The sequence below is a fragment of the Glycine max genome, chromosome 3 (genome assembly GCF_000004515.6).
Source record: "Glycine max cultivar Williams 82 chromosome 3, Glycine_max_v4.0, whole genome shotgun sequence".
Classification (NCBI taxonomy): domain Eukaryota; kingdom Viridiplantae; phylum Streptophyta; class Magnoliopsida; order Fabales; family Fabaceae; genus Glycine; species Glycine max.
Window position 1 is genome coordinate 31265645 of NC_016090.4, and position 19841 is coordinate 31285485.

The following is a 19841-nucleotide window of genomic DNA, read 5'->3' on the forward strand; positions in this document are numbered from 1 at the left end:
ATGATTAATTACGAAGAAAAATCTTATTATCTTTCCTAACTAAGTATAAAAGTTGTTGGAGGATCATGAATAAGTCTAGTGAAGATGCATAAAATACATAAATAATTAACCTTCCTTTAGTCCCAATGTCAATCTCTAGAAGGGAGCAATGAATAATTAACCTGACCCAGTTAGATCGGGTGTCCTCAGGCCCAACACCTTTGGACTCTGTTTGGGCCATAAAAGGAATCAGGCCTAAAGAGAAGTCAACACCTTCCCCTTCCTTTGAATCGCGCAAAACCCTTACCTCACTTATCACGTTTTGCAGGGATGACTACCTCTCAGATTTAACCATATTTTGCGAAAACATTATACATCTCTTGCCACAAAATTGTCGGGAAAGCTGGTGAAGATAAGAGTAGAATGATCCGAGTTCTGTGTCTGTTTGTTCCCATGCATGATATTAATTGTTGGAGTCTTTATGTACGAGAAAAGTTTGCTTTAAATATTAACAAAAGTAATTAATATCATCTTAAATTTTAAATGTAAATAGATAAATAAAACCATAATCTTTCTTAAAAAAAGACATTTAAAAAGAAATGAAAAGTGAATTTAAAACTTGATTGACCGATTTAATTGCCAATATTTTTTTAATAAAATGCAATTTAGTCATTAATCAATAAAGCACATACAATAATTCTTAAGAGAAAGAAACTATTTAACAAAATACAATTTATTCATTTATGAATAAAGAACATACAGTAATTCTCTAGAGAAAGGACACACGTTCGTACTTCTAGCCACCTAAATAAGGGAATATCAAATTATAGTAAAATTTCAAGCGGTTAAGCCTTTGTTTAATGTACATAAGTTTACGTGTTACTTTTTTTTTTCAACAAAGACATTAATGCAGAGTATATCTATCTTTGATGATTATTAATTTATATTGAAAATATGGTTGAACTATTTTTATTGAATTATCCACTCTCAAGGTGTTATTTTGTTTGAATCTAAAACTTTGTTTAAAGTTCGTAATGCCTATTTGTAAATGAGATAAAGGTTAAATGATTAATTTAGAAAAATTAAAATTTAAGATGTTTACTTTTTAAAAAGATAAAATTAGAGAGGAATGCAAATTTTTTCTCTTTTTTTTATTATTATATTATTGGTACATTAAGAGATGGTTAACTCTGGGAACCCACTCATCCAAATTTTAGTAAAAATAAACACTTTAAAGTTAATTTTATCACATACAAATGATTTAATTAATTTTTTATCTTTAACTTTCTAATTTTTGATGAATTTTATCCATAATAAATTAATTTGATACATTTATTCTGACTTCTAAGAAACTTGTAAATTTAATCTGTGTTAATTTATTGATAACATAATTAGACTTTTTTATTTTCAACTTTTTTTTTGTTGAATTTTACTCCTAATTTTTTTTAGTAAATTTTATCCAAATTTTTGTGCTTATTAATTGATAAATGATAGTGATTAAATTCACAAATTTCATAAGAATTGGGGTGAAAAATATAATTAAGCATATATATATATATATATATATAAATATTTAAAATAAACTAAAATTCAAATTTCCGTTTTCCAAAACTTTCCATAATTTCTGAAGACTGCTCCTAAGTAACATGATCCCAGTGTGAGCTGTGATCATGGGATTATTATGATGATGGTACTTTTTTCAGGATAGAAAACAAAATTAAAATTCCTCTGAAAACTTTAAAAGCAAAAGGAAATTTGAGAGGTGCGTGTTGTGCAAGTTTATTTATTTATTTTTTTGCGGTTAAAGCACTCATACGGACAGTGTTAGTTCGTTCACCTGTTATTTCTTCTTCTTCTTCTTCTTCTCATTGCCAAATTTCAAGACCAAAAAAATTAGCAGAGAAAAACTGTGATTTCTTTCTACTCTACATTTCTAGCTTCTTCGTTTTTTTTTTTCTGTACTCTAAAATCTTTTAGTTCACTTTGTATTTTTGTAAACGTTTTAACATTGTGGTTTCTCTGAACTAGAAAAGTATGGAAGAAAGGAATCATAGTGTGAAATGAGGGTTTTAGAGGTTTTCTATTTTGGAGAGTAAATCCATGTGCTATGCTTGAGAGCATGAATGTGGAAAGTAATAGGTGGTAATTGGGTTTAATTTTTACTTTTATTTTACATTTGATGATGATTTTTTATTTTTTATTGTTGGTATTTTGTTCCCTTGTTTAATGTACATTCTTTACCTCTGTTTGTGGTTGCTTTAACTCCTCTCTCATTTTGTACTCCTTTTGTTCTTCTATTTTTTTACTCACTTTAGTGTTTTGATGTTGGTTTAGGTCCACATGTTTAACTCATATGTGTACTGCACTAGAATTAAAATTGTACTGCACCTTGCTGATTCTCTACAGCTACAGAATCCTTGACAATTTGTTGGTAAATTAAGAAATGGCTAACATGATTGAAATTAACTTTAAAGCGATGGACTACTAAATCCTTGACAATTGGAAAGTGATGGACTACTAAAACTTATATGTTTCCTATTACACACATTTTCTAGACATAGCTTTGGACATCTAATGGCATCATCAGATGAAGAAGGTGAAATTATCCCAGATCTTGTTGATAGTTATTGGTTTGAAAATGAAAAGGAAGAGTTTGTGTCACTTTCTAGTTTGACATTACTGTGGAGCATTAGTGAGACCGTATGTGGCTTGAAAGCACAAGTATTTTTGCGTGGCACCACTGATGACGACGGTCTCCAGACAATTCACAAACAAATAATCGGATGGAGATTTGAACTTCCCTCTGGGAAGCCTGAGATTTCAGTGCTTTCAAAGGACAAAAGCTGGATAACTCTCCAAAGACCAAGAAAGTGTTTTGAGAGTACAATTAAGGCAATCTTGGTCACAGTATATTGTTTACATTTTGTGAAATGGAATCCAGAGGAATCTCAAATATGTATTTGGGTCAAAATGCTGAAGGCCTTTAGGTGTGCATTTTCTTTTGTCCTTTTCAGATTTCTGATCTGCCATACTCCATTCAATTCATTAATGAAATGCCTGTCTTGCAGCTCATTTGATATTGTGCCATCCGAGAATGATCTTCTTAGTAATGTGACATTGATTAGAGAAGCTGTTGAAAGGGATAAAGATTTAACAAAATCCAAGGTTCAAAGTCCTGCGTTATTTTCATTAGAATTAGAATACGTTTTAGTTAATACATTTATCTGATATATATGTATATATGTACTTGCTGTCTGTAAAAACTATGTAGTTGATAGAAGCAACTCATAAATCACTCCATATTTCTTTTTTCTAGTTATTTGAACCATTAATTGAGATTTTTTGTTTTATTGTTTGAAAATCTAACTACTATGCTATTTGTCATTGTTGGTGGCAATACCTGCACCAGATGCACAATATATTTGATGATACCAATAAACTTTGATTTCCTTTGTGTAAAGGCATAAAAAAAAAGGTTGTTTGAGGTGTTGTGCTGCCAGCTTCACTCCTTCGATTTTGTACAATCCTTGGTTTTGTTTATATGCTTGACCTTCTAACCACATGAATATGAATGATTTACCATCTACTTCATTTATGTGCTAAACTACTGTGCTGAATTCCATCTTTTACAACTTACTTGTGGAGCTATGTCCATTATGAATTACGAAGTAAATTATTCACTGTTTAACCTGCACCAAGCATCTCTGAATTCTTGGTAATTGACATTTTTCTCCAAAATTTTGTTTATTTTAATGGACAGTATCTGCTTGATTTCATGGAAAGGGCATGTTCAAATGAAGGCTTCCATGAGTCCAGTGTAAACTGTTACCTTTTATCTTTTTTATCTTTATATGATCTTTGAAGTTCTTTCTTGTTCAATGTTAAGTTGATTAATTAGCAGAATGTTCTTCCTACAAAGAAATCAAAGTTTATTGTGGACTCCGAGGATGAGGAGAATGACCAATCTGATGTTCTAACTACAAAGAAATCAAAGTTTATTGTGGACTTTGAGGATGGGGAGAATGACCAATCTGATGTTCTTCCTACAAAGAAATCTAAGTTTATTGTGGACTCCAAGGATGAGGAGAACGACCAATCTGATGTTCATCCTACGAAGAAATCTAAGTTTATTGTGGACTCCGAGGATGAGGAGAATGACCAATCTGATGTTCTTCCTACAAAGAAATCAAAGTTTATTGGGGACTTTGAGGATGAGAAGAATGGCCAATCTGATGTTTTTCCTACAAAGGAATCAAAGTTTATTGTGGACTCAGAGGATGAGGAGAATGACCAATCTGATGGTGAACTCGATCCCGATGGAGAGCAAAATATTGGATATGATACTGTTTGTGCAATATGTGATAATGGTGGTGAAATACTTCCGTATGTCTTTATCATATAACCATAAAAGAGACTCACTTATTAATAATTAGCCTTGTCAAATTTTTAATTGAATATGTTTTTTTTAATGATCAGTTGTGAAGGAAGATGTCTGAGATCCTTTCATGCAACCAAAGAGGCTGGTATAGATGCAGTTTGTGAATCTCTTGGCTACACTAGTGCTCAAGTTAAGGTAAGCACTGTGTTTCCCGTCTTCTGTTACTATGTTTGGACTATATGGGAAAAGAAAGGAAAGAAAACAGTAGGATGGAAGTAATGTTTGCTTCTTGTTTGGAAGTATTTTTTTAAATAAAAATAAAAAAAAAATAAGGAAGGGAAGGGGAATAAAAGTGAGACAATTCTCCCCTCTTGCCTCTTACAGAATAAATTCTTTTGCTCTCCTATTTGGAATAGAAGTGAGCAGAAATAGATTATCCTCTGAAAATAATTGCCAATGAGAATGAGTATTTTTTATTGGCACATTCAAACACGGTGATGTTGGAATATCTTTCTTTTTCTTCCGTTTTCCTCACATTTTGTTTTCCTCCAGTCTCCTTCCTATTTCATAATAAATTCCCAAACTCAATGTCAGCATTATTTTTCATAACTTCCAACTGTGGCTTGATAGAACCAAATCATAACTTTGCAGGCCTTTCCAAACTTTTACTGTCAAAATTGTAAATATAAGCTGCACCAGTGCTTTGCATGTGGCAAACTGGGTTCATCTGATGTATCATCTAAAGCAGAGGTATATTTCAGATACACTTTAGCTTTCGTGTACTATTTATCTCATCTTTCTTTTCCTCAGGTAAAATTTCATATGAATAACATCCAAAAGATGCATGTCATTAGTTATTCTTACCCACATGTTTTCTTTTTCTGATTTGTTAGTGTCCGGAAGATATTCGTCTTTATTTTGTGCAAATGTATGGTATTTTAAGTGTTTATAAACCTTTGTTTCATTGGTTTTCTAGCCTTCCAATATTGGAACAATGTGATGTATATTAACTGAAATTAAATGACTTCTCTCCATATTCCACTATTGTTGAATGATTAGTCTCCCACTTGATCATATGGATTAACGAACCACTTGAATTCATAAATCAGGGGGGAGAATGCTATTGGGTTCTTGGTACCACAGAACGCACTAGACATGCACATGCTCGTGTAAATTTATGATGATCCCACGACCCAATACGAACATGTGAAATCACAAATTCATGATATCTTACATTTTACTTTTGCCTATCAATATTTTTCATTATATTTGTACTAGCCTGTCTAGCCAATGATATCCTATGAACTTGTTAATATGTTTTTTAGGTTTTTTTTTTTTTTGTTGTCTGGAGTACAATTTTGTTTTAAATGTTGAAATTAATTTGCTTGCTTCTTTCCTTATAGATTTGTAAAATGCACAAAATTTTCATTGTTTGTTTCTTCTTAGGTATTTCCTTGTGTTACTGCAAATTGTGGTCACTACTACCATCCTGAATGTGTTGCAAGACTTCTCTCCCCTAGCATTGACACTGAACAAGAGGAAATGAGAAAGAAAGTTGCCATGGGAAAAGCATTTGTCTGTCCTCTTCATATATGTTCTTTATGTAAAAAAGGTGAAAATAAAAATTTTCATGATTTGCAATTCGCAATATGTAGACGCTGCCCTAAAGCTTACCACAGAAAATGCTTACCCAGGTAGGTTTTTCCTTTTCATTTCTTTTCTTTTTAATTAATTATTTATGGTTACAGCCTTACAGGTATTCATCTCAACAGTGTTATGTTTTATTTGATGAAATGAAAACCCTCTATATGATGCTTCTTTGTGCATGCTCATGCTGCTTCTACATGTCTCATTGTTTCTATTGCTTTCTTCAGGGAAATTTCCTTCGTATTTGATAATGATAAGAGCATTGAGCAGAGGGCTTGGGATGGTCTACTTGACCATCAAATTTTGATATATTGCCTGTAAGTTATTAGTGTTTAAATAATTAGATATTAAAACTGTGTTTGGATTGTAGATGTCTCCTTACTATATATGATAGGAACTTGGAATTAGATAGAAATAAGGAAAACCAAGCTCCTTGCAAGCACAGGTAGCCTCTATTGAAACTGATATCAGAAACAAAATGCAGGAAGAAAAGAAAAAATAACAAGGGAAATTCTGCAGGTGCGCAGAATACCCTGCCCCTCCTAAAATCTCTCCAACTTGCTATATCTTTCCTACATCCACCATATCCTTCCCATCCATTTTTTCTCACTCATCACGTAGAGAATGTTACAGACCTTTGCAGTCTATATTTCTCACCTGTCTGTTACTCAGATTATCCTTAATGTAGCACTCATATGAGGCCTAACACTTGTTTTCAACCCATTGTTGCTCAGGGATCATGTGATAGTTAGGGAACTCGGGACTCCTGCTAGAGACCATCTGGTATTTCCTGATGTGAAAGTCAGAAAGAAGGTATTGAATTACAAATTATTAGGCAATGGAAAAAATACTCTAAATTTGGGGCAAAGTTTTGAAGATCTTCATCCTAAGAAAACATTGGTACCAAACCTTGTCACAAAGCGAAGTGTTAGCATCCAAGATGGTGATTCTGCCAAAGATATGGAGAAAATATGTTTAAAGAAAGATAAATGTTTCTCAAGTGGATCAGTCAAGTTTGATAGGGATAGAAAATATTTGAAGGTTAAAAATCTGTCTGTGTTAAATAGTTCCTTACAAAGGCCTGCAAAAAAGTTGCCTTTGAAAATTGCTAACTTGTCCTGTAATTCAAGATTACGTGAAGATAAATCTTTGCAGAAAAAAATGGTTGATGGAAGTATTGGAAAAACAGGCATAGAGAAGCCTCTAAAAAAAATCCAAACTTCACTTGACGCTAACAACGCTGAAATGGAAAATAGGTACTTTATGTGCAATGTCATATGTTTTGTGTTTTTTCTTGGATTAAATGATTAATTAAAGAAAAAAGATTAATTTTTAAGTTCAGGTGTTTACATTTGTCTTTCACTGCCTATGCAGTATTTTGTCTTTAATGAAAGATACCATGTCTACATTTAATGAGGAAGAATTCAAAAAGAACCATCAAGCCTTCTCTACAACTTCTGGTTTCACCGAACCTGTATCTCATCATAAGAACCTTACTCAAGGAAAAGTAGAAGGTTCAGTTAAGGTTTGTCTTATTTTCCCTCTTGGATGTTGATGTCAGTTGGTGCAACTAGAATCTGAGCATTTTAAGTTTAAATAGCCAATTACCTATTATTCTTCTAGTTAAAGGATCTCTGGCTTCTTGCAGGCTATTCAAACAGCTTTGCAGAGGTTAGAAGAAGGTGGTAGTATTGAAGAAGCAAAAGCTATTTGTGATCCAGGGGTCCTCCATCAGCTTTTTATTTGGCAGGTTGAAATACCTTTTCATTGTTCTTGTTAAAGATGTTGCATAAAATCCTTCACGTGTCTTCATCTAACACTTAAATTTTTTATCATGAACCAATTGTCCCAAAAAACTTATATTACATCTCTAACATGTGCCTTCTCTTGCTAGAGCAGTCTGGTCTTAAAGCGTGCTCATTACACATGTTGATAGGGACAGACAATAGTCAATTATAAATATTACACAGTTGAAGTTGTAGGGGTAGGGAATTAGCTTAAATAGGAGAAGGTAAAAGAATGGGCTTTCTGGCTGCTATCATTTGGGAAATGAGCATTGTTAGCTCTAGTGTAGAATGTGGAAACCCTTGGAACGAGAATTCTCTTTATTCTTTTTAATTCAATAAACACTGCAGAAGTATTCTTTCTCTTTTCTTCATAGTTTTAAAAACCAGACTGACCGATTCGATTGGTATGGTCTGGAACCAGTTTAGTGACCAGTCTGGTCACTCCAAAAACCAGCTCATCTCAGAACCTGTGAGAACTGGTCTAAAACAGGTGCAGAAAGCTGGTTTAAAGCTTTTTTTAAATCATTTTTTTAATATATGCATTTTAAAACATTTTTAAGATAAATAAAAACACATTTAAGGATTACACATAGGTATATATTGTTTTTCTAATTATTATTAATTTTTAATTTATAAAACATTTAATTTAGCTATTTATATTGATTTTATTTTTTATATCTTGATTTATTATAATTTTAAATCATTTTATTACTTATTATAAATTTTAAAAATATAAATTTAATTACTACTGATTCAACCACGGTTCAATTGCGGTTGAACCAATAAAATGTGAACCAGTCCTTTCACATTCGATTACCTGCCTGGTTTTAAAACATTGTTTGTCTCTCATTTTTCTCATATCTCTTTCTGAAAACAGATTTTGTTTGAATTCCTAACACAAGTCTACCTACCTCATGCTGAAATTCAACTTTTCGTTAGAAGAATGGAGCGGCAAGGATCAATCTTCTTTAGACTAGTCAGAGAGACTCTAATAACATGTTATGAACCATCCATCCTCAATGCTTAAGTTGCTGGGGGAATACATGAATGATTTTATAGATAACTACTAAAGCATAACTTTTAATTTCACTTTTACTGAGCTTGACTGTAAATTAATGCAAACAGCAACTAGTAGTCTTGTTGGGTTGGGTTTGTGCTTGTTGTAAACTGTTAATAAACTAGTATGTGACCTAGATGGTTTTTAATATAAATAGGTGTTAGCGTTTTGTCGTATCATGCACACATTCAGAGTAGACTCTCCTGTCTCTCCTCTTCACCCTTTCCTTGTAATTTCAACAATATTTGTGAGATTTGCTTTACAAATGCAAACACTATTTTATGGCAGTGCAATGCATATAGTTCATTTATATCTGTATTGATCTCGCTCGTTTGTGTTGTATTTTATAAAAAAAGTTGCCATTATGGAAAATCTTATCTGTTAGTACAAGATATATGAATGACTGTATATTTGAAAGAAACATAAAATGCCCCATATCAATTTTCTGATTACTAATTCTCTTGCAGAAACAGCTCAAGGTCTATCTTTCACCTTTTCTTCATGGTATGCGGTATACTTCCTTTGGTCGCCATTTCACTAAAATAGACAAGCTGAAGGAGGTAAATACATTATATCTGAATTTTTTGAAGTATAGATTGTCAAAAACTTTGCATTTGGCTGGCTCTTCCGCTTTAGTTTTTTTTAACTCACTCTTTCACTTTAGTTATGTAGGACAGATGAACATCCATTTTTATACTGTGTGTGTGCATTTGTGCTGGACTGCTAGTGTGTGTGCATTTCACTTTAGTTATGTAGGACAGATGAACATCCATTTTTATACTCATGTGTGTGCATTTGTGCTAGACTGCTAGTGTGTGTGCATGCACATTTCATCTTATTTCTTGTCTTACCTTTGCATTCTTTTTTTATTAGTTCTCCACAGTTAAATATAAGTCAATATTATTATATATTTATTATTTATTATACAAGAGTGATATTGTTCATCTGTATCAAAACAACTTGGGGCCTTCATTGTATCTAAATAACTCATCAGTCATCACTAAGTTATATGCCTAAGTTCTGAACTAGGCTGTTTTCCCTTGCTTTTAGCCCCAGGGATAACTGATTGTAAGTAATGATTTTATGAATTAAAATGCTACAATACAAATAACTTAAATGATAAACTTTCCTGTGTTTTAACTTTTCAATGTTCTTGCTTATTAGTAAAGCTAATGGTAAGAGCTTCCTAATGCAGGTTGCTAATAGGCTTCATTGGTATGTTCAGAATGGAGACACGGTATGTTTTTTTTTTTTCGCTCAGCAAAAATAGATATTTTATTAATCTAAGAAAGTACCAATGGTACTATAAGTACATATTGGCTGTAGGGATCTATTTGGTTCCATTAATTACAGAACCAAGGAAGATACACCTAACAATTTTACATATATTCATCATCTCCCAACCCCTTCTAGTTACTAAACTCTTCCTTTCAATTAGAGGACCATTGATTAAAATGTACTGCAAAATCCTTCTCCATGGATTTGACCCATGTCCAAATTAGGAGGACTGCGTCATCCAGCAGTTTGCTTCCATCAAAACTTGCATTTTGAAAAACTATTTTGTTTCTGTGCTGCCATATTGTTCTTGTTAGAGCAATCCACCAACATTTCCATCTTATAGCCTTCTTTCCATGATCGTTCCCGATTCCATGCTGCAAATAGTGATCCCTTGGGTTTTGAGGCAGAGCTGTAGTTAGGTTAACCTAGGACAATGACTCCCACCATAGAGGGAGGATGTTGCTGTAGTTGAAGAATAGGTGAGTAGCCTCCTCCTCTTTATTTCTGCAGAAAGGGCACAGTGAATCGGTTAGCATCACCTGTCTCCTTCTGAGGTTTGTCTTTGTTGGTAGTCTATCCCTGATTAGCCTCCATGCAAACACCGCTGACTTGGCTGGAATTTTGAGTTTCCATAACTCCACAATGTCTGAATTCTGAACTGCCCCCACTTCTGCTCCCCTTATTAGGTCATACCCACTTTTTGATGAGTAATGTCCACTTGAGTCAGGTTTCCATATCCAATTATCGTCCCTTTGAGGGTGGATTTGCTGCTGTGATATCGTCCCTTTCATGGTCAAAAAGAGGCCTCCTCCAGTTGAACTTCCATTCCTATCCATTGTTTGAGTTACTCCTCATCTGCATGATGATTTGTTTTTGCTGGCAAGAGATCTGGTACAACCTTGGGTATTTCTCCATTAGTGGTACTTCAGTATCTATCCAGCGATCCTCCCAAAATCTAAATTTATCACCCCCGCCCACCTTCCAAGCTGTTTCCTTTTTGATTACATTGTTGGGCTGTTGTTGTTGTGATGAGACCAGGTCCTTCCACCAAGTAGAATCATATCTGCCACTTCTTCCTTCCTCAAGTGTCCTCCACCCACCGTACTTGAGTTGAGTATCTTGACCCATTGATCCTCCTGCTTGTGAAAGAGATCCCAATGCCATTTTCCCGGCAAAGCTGAATTTAAAGTCTTGAGATCTTTGATGCCGAGACCACCTTTGTCTTTTGGTAAACACACTGTCTTCCAATTGATCCATGCTATCTTCCTGTGCTCCGGTCCTCCTCCCCATAGAAATCTTCACTGAATGGATTCTAGTTTGACTATTATTTTTTAGGGAACCCTGAAAAAGGAGAAAAAATAGATGGGAATTGCTGTTAGGACATAATTAATGAGAGTCATTGTCCCCTCGAAGGATATGTGTCTATGTTTTCATGTGGCTAGTTTTCTCTCACATTTTTTGATTATAGGGTCCCAAAACTCACTGCGCCTTGGGTTATCCCCAATGGGGATGCCCAGGTACTTGAATGGCAAGGACAAAATTTTGCAATTAAGGTATTCAGCCGCCTCCTTCCGCCATTGGTTAGACTTCCCAATTACCCCGAAGCTGCTCTTTGCAAAGTTTATCTTCAATCCAGATACAAGGTCGAAGCTTCTCAATATGGACTTAATTGTTTTCACATTCTGCATTGTAGCTTCTCCAAAAAATATGGTATCATCTGCATATTGTAGAATGTTAATTGGTGTTCTGTCCTTTCCCACACGGAAGCTGCTGAAGAGGCCCTTATCCAGTGCTTCTCCCATTAAACCAGTTAGACCTTCCGCAACAATATTAAAAAGTAGAGGCGCTAGTGGGTCACCTTGCCGCAAGCCTCTATGAGGGACGAATTCATGTATGGGACTGCCATTAACCAGAACAGAAATCGAGGTTGATTTAAGACATCCCTCTATCCAGCTAATCCATTTGGGGCAGAAACCTAATCTCTTCATCATATATGTTAGGAACATCCACCATACTGAGTCATAGGCTCTTTCGTAGTCCACTTTGAATACTAGGCATGACTTATGACATCTCTTTGCTTCCTCCACCGCCTCATTAGCAATCAACATGTTGTGCAGCAGTTGTCTTCCACTTATGAATGCTGACTGCCTGTCGTCAATTATTTCTGGCATCACCTTCTTCAGTCTATTTGCTAGGAGCTTAGCCACAATCTTATAAATACAACCTATTAGTGAGATAGGTCTGTATTCATGGAGATTTTGCGGATTTTTCAGCTTTGGGATCAAGACAATAAAGGATGCGTTGCTTCCCCTCGGGAAGACCCCATTTGTGTGGAATTCAGTGAGGAACCGGGTGATGTCGGGCTTTAAGATCTCCCAGAACTGTTTTATGAATTTAAAGTTTAAGCCATCCGGTCCTGGGCTTTTTTCACTTCCACAATCTCATATTGCCGCCTTGATTTCTTCCTCAAGAAAACCTCCCACCAACATATCGTTTTGCTGTGTCCAATAGCACGAAATCTGATTCCATTGAGGACTGGTCTGCATTGATCAGGTTCACTGAATCTGCTATTAAAGACGCTGCGTATCTCCTCTTTCACTCTTATGGGGTCGTCTACCCATGATCCATCTATGAGTACTCCTTTGATTGCATTATTTGTGCGTCTAGCGTTCATCAACAAGTGGAAGTAGCGTGCGTTACAGTCCCCCTCCTTAATCCATCTTATCCTCGCCTTTTGTCTCATCAAGGATTTATGTGAGTGTGCCGCTGACCATAGCTCCTCCTGTAACTTTTTACGGATCATCATTTCATGAGAGGACAGGTGCCTATTGCTGCTTGCATCTTCCAGTCTATTTAAATCTGCTTCAATTCTTTGTACTTTCTTAAATGTGTCTCCATATGGCTCCCTGTTCCACACCTTCATTGCCTCCTTTAGTTTTTTAATTTTTACTTTGAGTGCAAAGCCTCCCTAGCCTGTTGGTTGCGTGTTTGACCAACACTCTTTAACAATCTGTTCAAAAGATTTATCCTTCAGCCAACAATCAAACACCCTAAACGGTTTTGGCCCCCAATCAATGATTTTAGCCCTTAGCAAAATAGGGCAATGGCCTGAAAAATTCCTGTCCAAGGTGAAACTGGTGCTATCTGGCCATTTATGCAGCCATTCTTGGGATACCAAGATCCTGTCTAGTTTACTTTTAGCAACCCCGTTTGGTTTGAACCACGTGAAGCTTCTCCCTACATTAGGTGTTTCTACAAAGTTTAGGTCTGCTATCCATTCATTAAAATCAATGATGTTGCTGGCTTCCGCACCCCTTTGGGACACGCCTACTCTTTCAGAATGGTGCCTAATGCTGTTGAAATCACCCAGGAAGCACCACAATCCTTGAGTATTCTGTTGCCTCAATTGCTTGAGTGAGTCCCATAGTTCCCACTTATTTTGACTGTCACAGGGGGAATATATGTTTACTATATATGCTTTCTGATTTTCCTGGATCCAGATTCCTTCCAGCAGAATAAAGCCTCTTCCCCTTACCCTTCATTCCACTTTGAAGGCTCGTTCATTCCAAACGCAAAGTAGTCCTCCAGCTGTATTTATTGCTGGCTGGAAGTCCCAACCAAACTCTGTATCACCCCACAGTGCCTAGCACATAGCATTGTCAATTTGCTCCTTTTTTGTTTCTTGAATGCATAACATGTCCACTTTGTGTTTCCTGATCATCCTTCTAATTGCAGCCCATTTGACCCCTCTCCCAAGCCCTCTAATGTTGTAGGATACAATATTCATGGTAAGGTGTGGCTGTCTCCCAAATCCTTGTCCTCCTTCCTATCCCTGTCCTCCATATCAATGAGTTTGTTGATGATTGTACTCTGATCTGAAACGGTAGACACCCCCAAATTTTTGCTAGTTCCCATAGTGATGCTGCCTCTTCATACTGGCCCCTGTTGGATCCCTTAGTAGTTGCTATTGGTGTAGCCATGCCCGATATGGATTCCAGATGTGTAAGTGGAGTAATGTCGCCCACGTTGTATTGGTTTCCACTTAGGTGGGCTTCCTTTTCTCTGCACCCCCCGGATCTATCATAGACCTTCAACTCACTTCCAATCTCAGCTGTTTGATATGATGAGCTAGCCTTGTTAAGTTTTGGGTTAGTGACTATGTTGTGTTTAGTTGCTGCTGTTGGTGTAGCTGTGCCCGATATAGGTTCCAGATGAGTAAATGGGGTTTAGTAATGTCGCCCACGTTGTATTGGTTTCCACTTAGGTGGGCTTCCTTTTGTCTGCACCCCCTGGATCTATCATAGACCTCCAACTCACTTCCAATCTCAGCTGTTTGATATGATGAGCTAGCCTTGTTAAGTTTTGGGTTAGTGACTATGTTGTGTTTAGTTGCTGCTGTTGGTGTAGCCGTGCCTGATATGGGTTCCAGATGAGTAAGTGGGGTGATGTCGCCCAAAGTGTGTTGCTTTCCACTTTGGTGGGCTGTCTTCTGTCTGCGCCCCCTGGATCTAGCATATACCTTCAACTCACTTCCATTCTCTTCTGTTTGGTATGATGAACTAGCCTTGTTATGTTCTGGGTTAGTGACTGTGTTATGTTTAGTGAGGCTCACATCAGTCTTTGACCCAGCTTCAGTAATGAGTTTATCGCAAGCCGCTGTTGAAGTCGATGGATGCACACTAAGGGTTTCGAGATGAGGTGGGCTGACATAAGGGTTGTGTGAAGTGAAAGATGTGGTGTGGGTAGTGAGGCCCAACTCTGAAACTGGCCCGTTATCTCTGGGGTTGGAGATGCATGTCATTTTTGAAAACATAATTGGCCCGTTGGTAATTTGATGGTCAATATCCCGCTGACCTTGGGTAGGCACAACAACTATTTCCTTTCCTGTGTATCCTGTGCGCTCCTCTGTGACTGACGACATCACTCTGCTGCCCAAACCTTTCTTCTTTGCTGCTTCGCATGTGCGATCTTCACCGATATAGGGCATTGTGTTTACCGTAGTTTGCACCACTGAGTTCTGCTGCTTTCCTTTTCCGGTGTCTGTTTGTGTGCGTTTGTCGGTACTAGGTGGGTGAGTCTGACTACTTTGTGCAATACCCAGCGAGTTCTCCGTGGCCTGATGACCGCCGGGTAATAACGAGATCTGGTGGTTTTCTGCAACATCATTTTGCATCCCGTCGAGGCTGCTTGTCTGGGTCTGGAAATCAGGGGTTGTCTCCGGCGCTGCGAACAGTGTTCCGATGTCACTACCATCGGAGTCGATCTGTTCCGATGAGTTCGTGGTGCTGCGGCAAAGCGTGGATCTCATTCCAACAGCGGTGCACCCTTCCTCAACAATGTGCACGTTGTGTACCTCCCCGCCGATATGTACTGCAACTGTGTGGTGGACCAGAGGTTTCCTTGGAGTTCTGATTAGGATTCTAGCCCTGTCTAACCTTCTCCGCTCGTCAACATCGTCGTCTACTTCGATGAGGTCTCTGACTGTCGCCACGATTTTTCGGATATTCGCTATATCCCACTTTTCTAAAGGTACACCCCAACATTGGGCCCATACCAATCTATGTCCCGGCCTCATCGTCGAGTTCCACTTTTCTAACATGGGGAACAGAGATGTACCATGTTGGGATTCCTCCATGATGATCTCCTTTGCTTTGGAGTCCGAGAGCCCGAGGAGGATGATCATATCGTCGCCGATGTATTTCGGCACGACATTGAACCCTAGTTCCCATGGTAAGTCATCCTCAATTCTTTCAAAAGCCCCCAATTTTTTTAATCGGCCCACCCAAGCATCTGTATACCATTTACACTCCGTCGTTGCCACTTCAAGGTAGGTGGTTGTTCTTCATGCTTTTCTATTTTGGTTATACATACCTTGATAGAAACCCAAAATAGAAATTAGAGAAAAAAGTTAAAGATTTTATTTCTTGATTGAAAGTTACTAGAATAAGGAGAGAGATCTCTCCCCCTAGGGTCTCCCTTCACAATCAATTTTCCCTGTCTCAATAGAGCTAATGTTCAATTCTCAATTGACACAAGACAGATTGGCCACTCTTATACACTCCAATTTAAAGCTATTTTCGTAAAAGTATTTTAAAAGAAGAGCTGCTGAGCACATAAACTTTATTGCTAGGCTCTATATATAGAGCTAAAATGTAACAAAAATTTCAAGTACTAATGACATCCTAATTTTAAAAACAAATTGAATATATCTTAAAGTCTAAATGATAACAATAAGATCTTTATCTTTATTATCTAAACATCATTCTAAATACTTGAGACATAATTAACAAATTCCTAAAAACTAAATTATCCATTTTCAGAATACAGATATTGAAGCATATTTTCTACCTCTACCACTTTAACTGCCCAGCTATTCCAATTAACCAACCATGTATCCAAACTAATTACTCTCTGTCTCTAGCATTCCTTCTATTCATTTTGTTTTGTCAGTATGTATTGATATCATTTAATTAAAGTATACTTCATAATCTTTGACTACCATTTTTATTGTGTATCTTCCCCTGCTCTTTCTCCTAATATGAGTGCTCTATTTAGTTGATAATCAGAAATACAATGTTGTTCATTTTTGCATTGTAAGGAAAGTAACTTTACTATGGTTCCCTCTTTACGGGGGATTATTGGTGAGCATTGTGTGTGGCCTACTTTTAAATAATTTGGCATTTGTCATAAACATTTCATAAAAACAAGGAGGCTACAATTTTCTGGCAATGAGTATTTTAGAATACATGAAAAGATGGTAGATCTCATATTTCTTAAATGTTATCCATTTGACAAAAATGATAGTCTTGATTGACAAACACATTCTATTAATCAGGCTTTAATCCATGAAGCCTGAGGATAATTTCCTGGTCCCTTGTGTTCGAGGAAATCTTCAAAATGTTTAATTTTAAGGATGCTTTCATTGTCTTCATCAAGGGAATCTCTCATAGTCATCCTTATGTGTTTTTGTTTGCTGAGATTTGGACTAGGAGACATCTCCTATATGTTCCTGCATACTATTACTAATGGTAGGTTGTCGATAATCATGCTGTCTGAAACATATAAATTAATTGGATCCTTTCTGGCGGATAGCATCACTACTTTGAAGCAATGTAACTTCCTGTATGTTATTGGAATCAAAATTTTGTAGCCTTCAATTTTTATGAAACTTCTCAGGTAGATAAAATTTGACAGATGACAAATTCTTCCATCTTCATTTATTCATGATAGCTGTTGACAATTTCTACTGGATTTAATCACTGTGTCGAGTAACTCACGTCATCCATACTTATGTCGTATCCTTGCCAGGTTTTGGACTTCTGTTGTGGTTCTAATGACTTCAGTCGTCTAATGAAATCAAAGCTTGAAGAGATGGGGAAGTCATGTTCATTTAAGAACTATGATTTATTCCAACCCAAGGTAAGTCTTTTCTTCTATAGGACACTGTTCCAAGATAGCATCTTTTGCAGTTAGATAAGAGCTCATATGCTGAGGATAGTGTTTTTTAAATGTTTTGGATATGTCTGTCAATTAGAAAATCAATTTTTTATGTCAAGTGTGATGAATTTTGGTGAAGTGGGACTGCTCTGTGTTGAAGTGGACTGTGTAAGGTTGTGGTCCCCATTCATATTTTGTGGAGAAAATTTCTCTCTGATTAACATATCAGTTGTATATTGGATGTGGTTGAAAATTTTCCACTTTTTAAAACTTTAAATATGTGATTGCTGTGCTAGCTAGGAGGGCTAACAGTGACAAACAAAATGTCTGCTATGCACTGCTATGCATCTATTCTGGGATCTATCTACAGATTGCCAATAACCCTATACATAAACTAATTTTATATGGTTAATACATATTACCAGCATAGGGGAATTATTTCTCACCTCTTTGAGTCCTTTATTAGTTGCCAACAAGGTATGAAGTTAGAGGTTTTTAAGTTATAATCTTAATTCCTTTGTTGAGTGGTAGATTCATGGACATTCCTTGCTTTAACTTGCAGTTATGATGCCTTAAGGTATTAAAGGTTTGTGCAATGTCTAAGCATAAATATAATGATGCTTCTCAATGAATTTATCTGTTGTTTTATGTTGCTGTAATGAAGGTATGCATGGTATAGTTATTGCTTTTGTTTATGGTTGCCTCCAGCTTCACATTTAAAACTGCTAGGTGCTTATATTATTGATTTGTTTCTACAGTAGTCTTGTAATTGTCTTTTTTTTCTTCCTTTTATCTGTTGCAAACTTTCCTTTTATTGCCAACTAATGGAATCATGCTGCATGTAGAATGATTTCAACTTTGAAAAGAGAGATTGGATGAGTGTCAATGCAGAAGAATTACCCAACGGTTCTCAACTTGTGAGACTCTAATAAAGCTTTTGCTTCATAACTTTTTTAGACACATGAATACTTCTATTTCTGCATTAATATATGTTCCTTTCACTGTTGATATTTTGCTAGATCATAGGGCTGAATCCTCCTTTTGGGGTTAAGGGTTCTCTTGCTAACAAATTTATTAACAAGGCGTTGACATTTAAGCCAAAACTCCTTATACTTATTGTGCCAAAAGTAACTAAACGGTTAGTATTGTTTTATTTTATGCCCTTGTGTTTCTGATCTAATCAGAAAAAAAATAAAATTCATCTCTTTACTATTTTGCCAGACTTGACAGAAAGAAAGAAGGATATGATTTAATTTGGGAGGATGATGAGATGCTTTCAGGAAAGGTGAGTTAACAAAAATTCTGTGATTTCAATCCAAAGATTGTGTAACCAAGTCAAGGGACATGTAAAGTAGCTTATCTTTTGCATTTTGTTTATTCTTCCAGTCATTTTATCTACCTGGTTCCGTTGATACACGCGACAAGCAATTGGAAGACTGGAACTTGAAGCCACCACCTCTCTACCTTTGGAGTCGCCCTGATTGGACCACTAAGCACAGGGAAATTGCTCAAAAGCATTGTCATATCAAGGAAGAATATGATGTGCATGTGAATGGAAAAGAAGTGAAGAATTATCTTATGGAGGAGAATCATGAGTGTTATCAGAATTGCCGTGGCTTACATGTCCCTGGGAATGTTTTGAGCATATTTGATGGTATTCCAAATGATAATGGTGCCAATGCACCTGAGGAAGGTGCAACTAGCAATGCCTCGGTCTGGTGAAGTAGACGGTATTTTCTGATTGTGGGAGAGAAATGGAATTGGGAAATGGGTTACCACCTGATGAACCTGAGGACTTGTGTGTTGATATGGAGTTATCAACTCCCTAGAAATATGTATTGGCTACAACTACCAGAATGATGAAATAATATCAGGAAAAATACTAAAGTCACTAAAATTAAATATCAAGAAAAGTTTATTAACAAAGATGATGTATAAAGCAGTTTTATTTTTACCATTAATTTTCTCTTTATAATTGATTTCAATATTTTCCATGTGATCATTTTAGCCGGATGATAAGGAATACTGAATTAAAAACTAAACTCATGAAAAAATTGAAGTCATTTGAATATCATGAAGAAAAAAATATGAAAAAAGTTATTTTTAGGTTTAAATATGTTTTTTATTCTTAATAAATATTTGATTTTTGTGTTTATTTTTTAATAATTTTTTATTTTGCATTGAATTTATGATAAAATAATAATTTTAGTTTTGATCCTTGACACTTTTTTTAGTCTATGATAAATTAATTAATTTTATATTTATTTTATGATAAATT

The 19841-nt window shown here is 36.0% G+C and overlaps 1 protein-coding gene across 7 annotated transcripts; it reads left to right on the plus strand.

The window, feature by feature from the left end:
• The first annotated feature begins 1663 nt into the window (after window positions 1-1663).
• LOC100810533 (protein ENHANCED DOWNY MILDEW 2) lies at window positions 1664-19489 on the plus strand. Of its 7 annotated transcripts, XM_014773681.3 has the most exons (20): window positions 1781-2121; window positions 2314-2410; window positions 2535-2966; window positions 3048-3144; window positions 3740-3796; window positions 3878-4362; window positions 4456-4552; window positions 5009-5107; window positions 5804-6051; window positions 6232-6321; window positions 6739-7260; window positions 7379-7529; window positions 7653-7754; window positions 9316-9408; window positions 10044-10085; window positions 17435-17545; window positions 18409-18480; window positions 18583-18701; window positions 18785-18848; window positions 18950-19489. In XM_014773681.3, the coding sequence occupies exons 3-20, from the start codon at window positions 2554-2556 to the stop codon at window positions 19283-19285; spliced, it is 3198 nt and encodes a 1065-aa protein (XP_014629167.1). In that variant the 5' UTR covers window positions 1781-2121; window positions 2314-2410; window positions 2535-2553; the 3' UTR covers window positions 19286-19489. The 7 variants fall into 7 exon arrangements, with proteins under 7 accessions (XP_040869893.1, XP_014629167.1, XP_040869892.1 ...); XM_041013959.1 differs by lacking the exons at window positions 1781-2121; window positions 2314-2410 and adding an exon at window positions 1664-1741; XM_041013958.1 differs by having other exon boundaries at window positions 1781-2410.
• The last annotated feature ends 352 nt before the right edge of the window (window positions 19490-19841 follow it).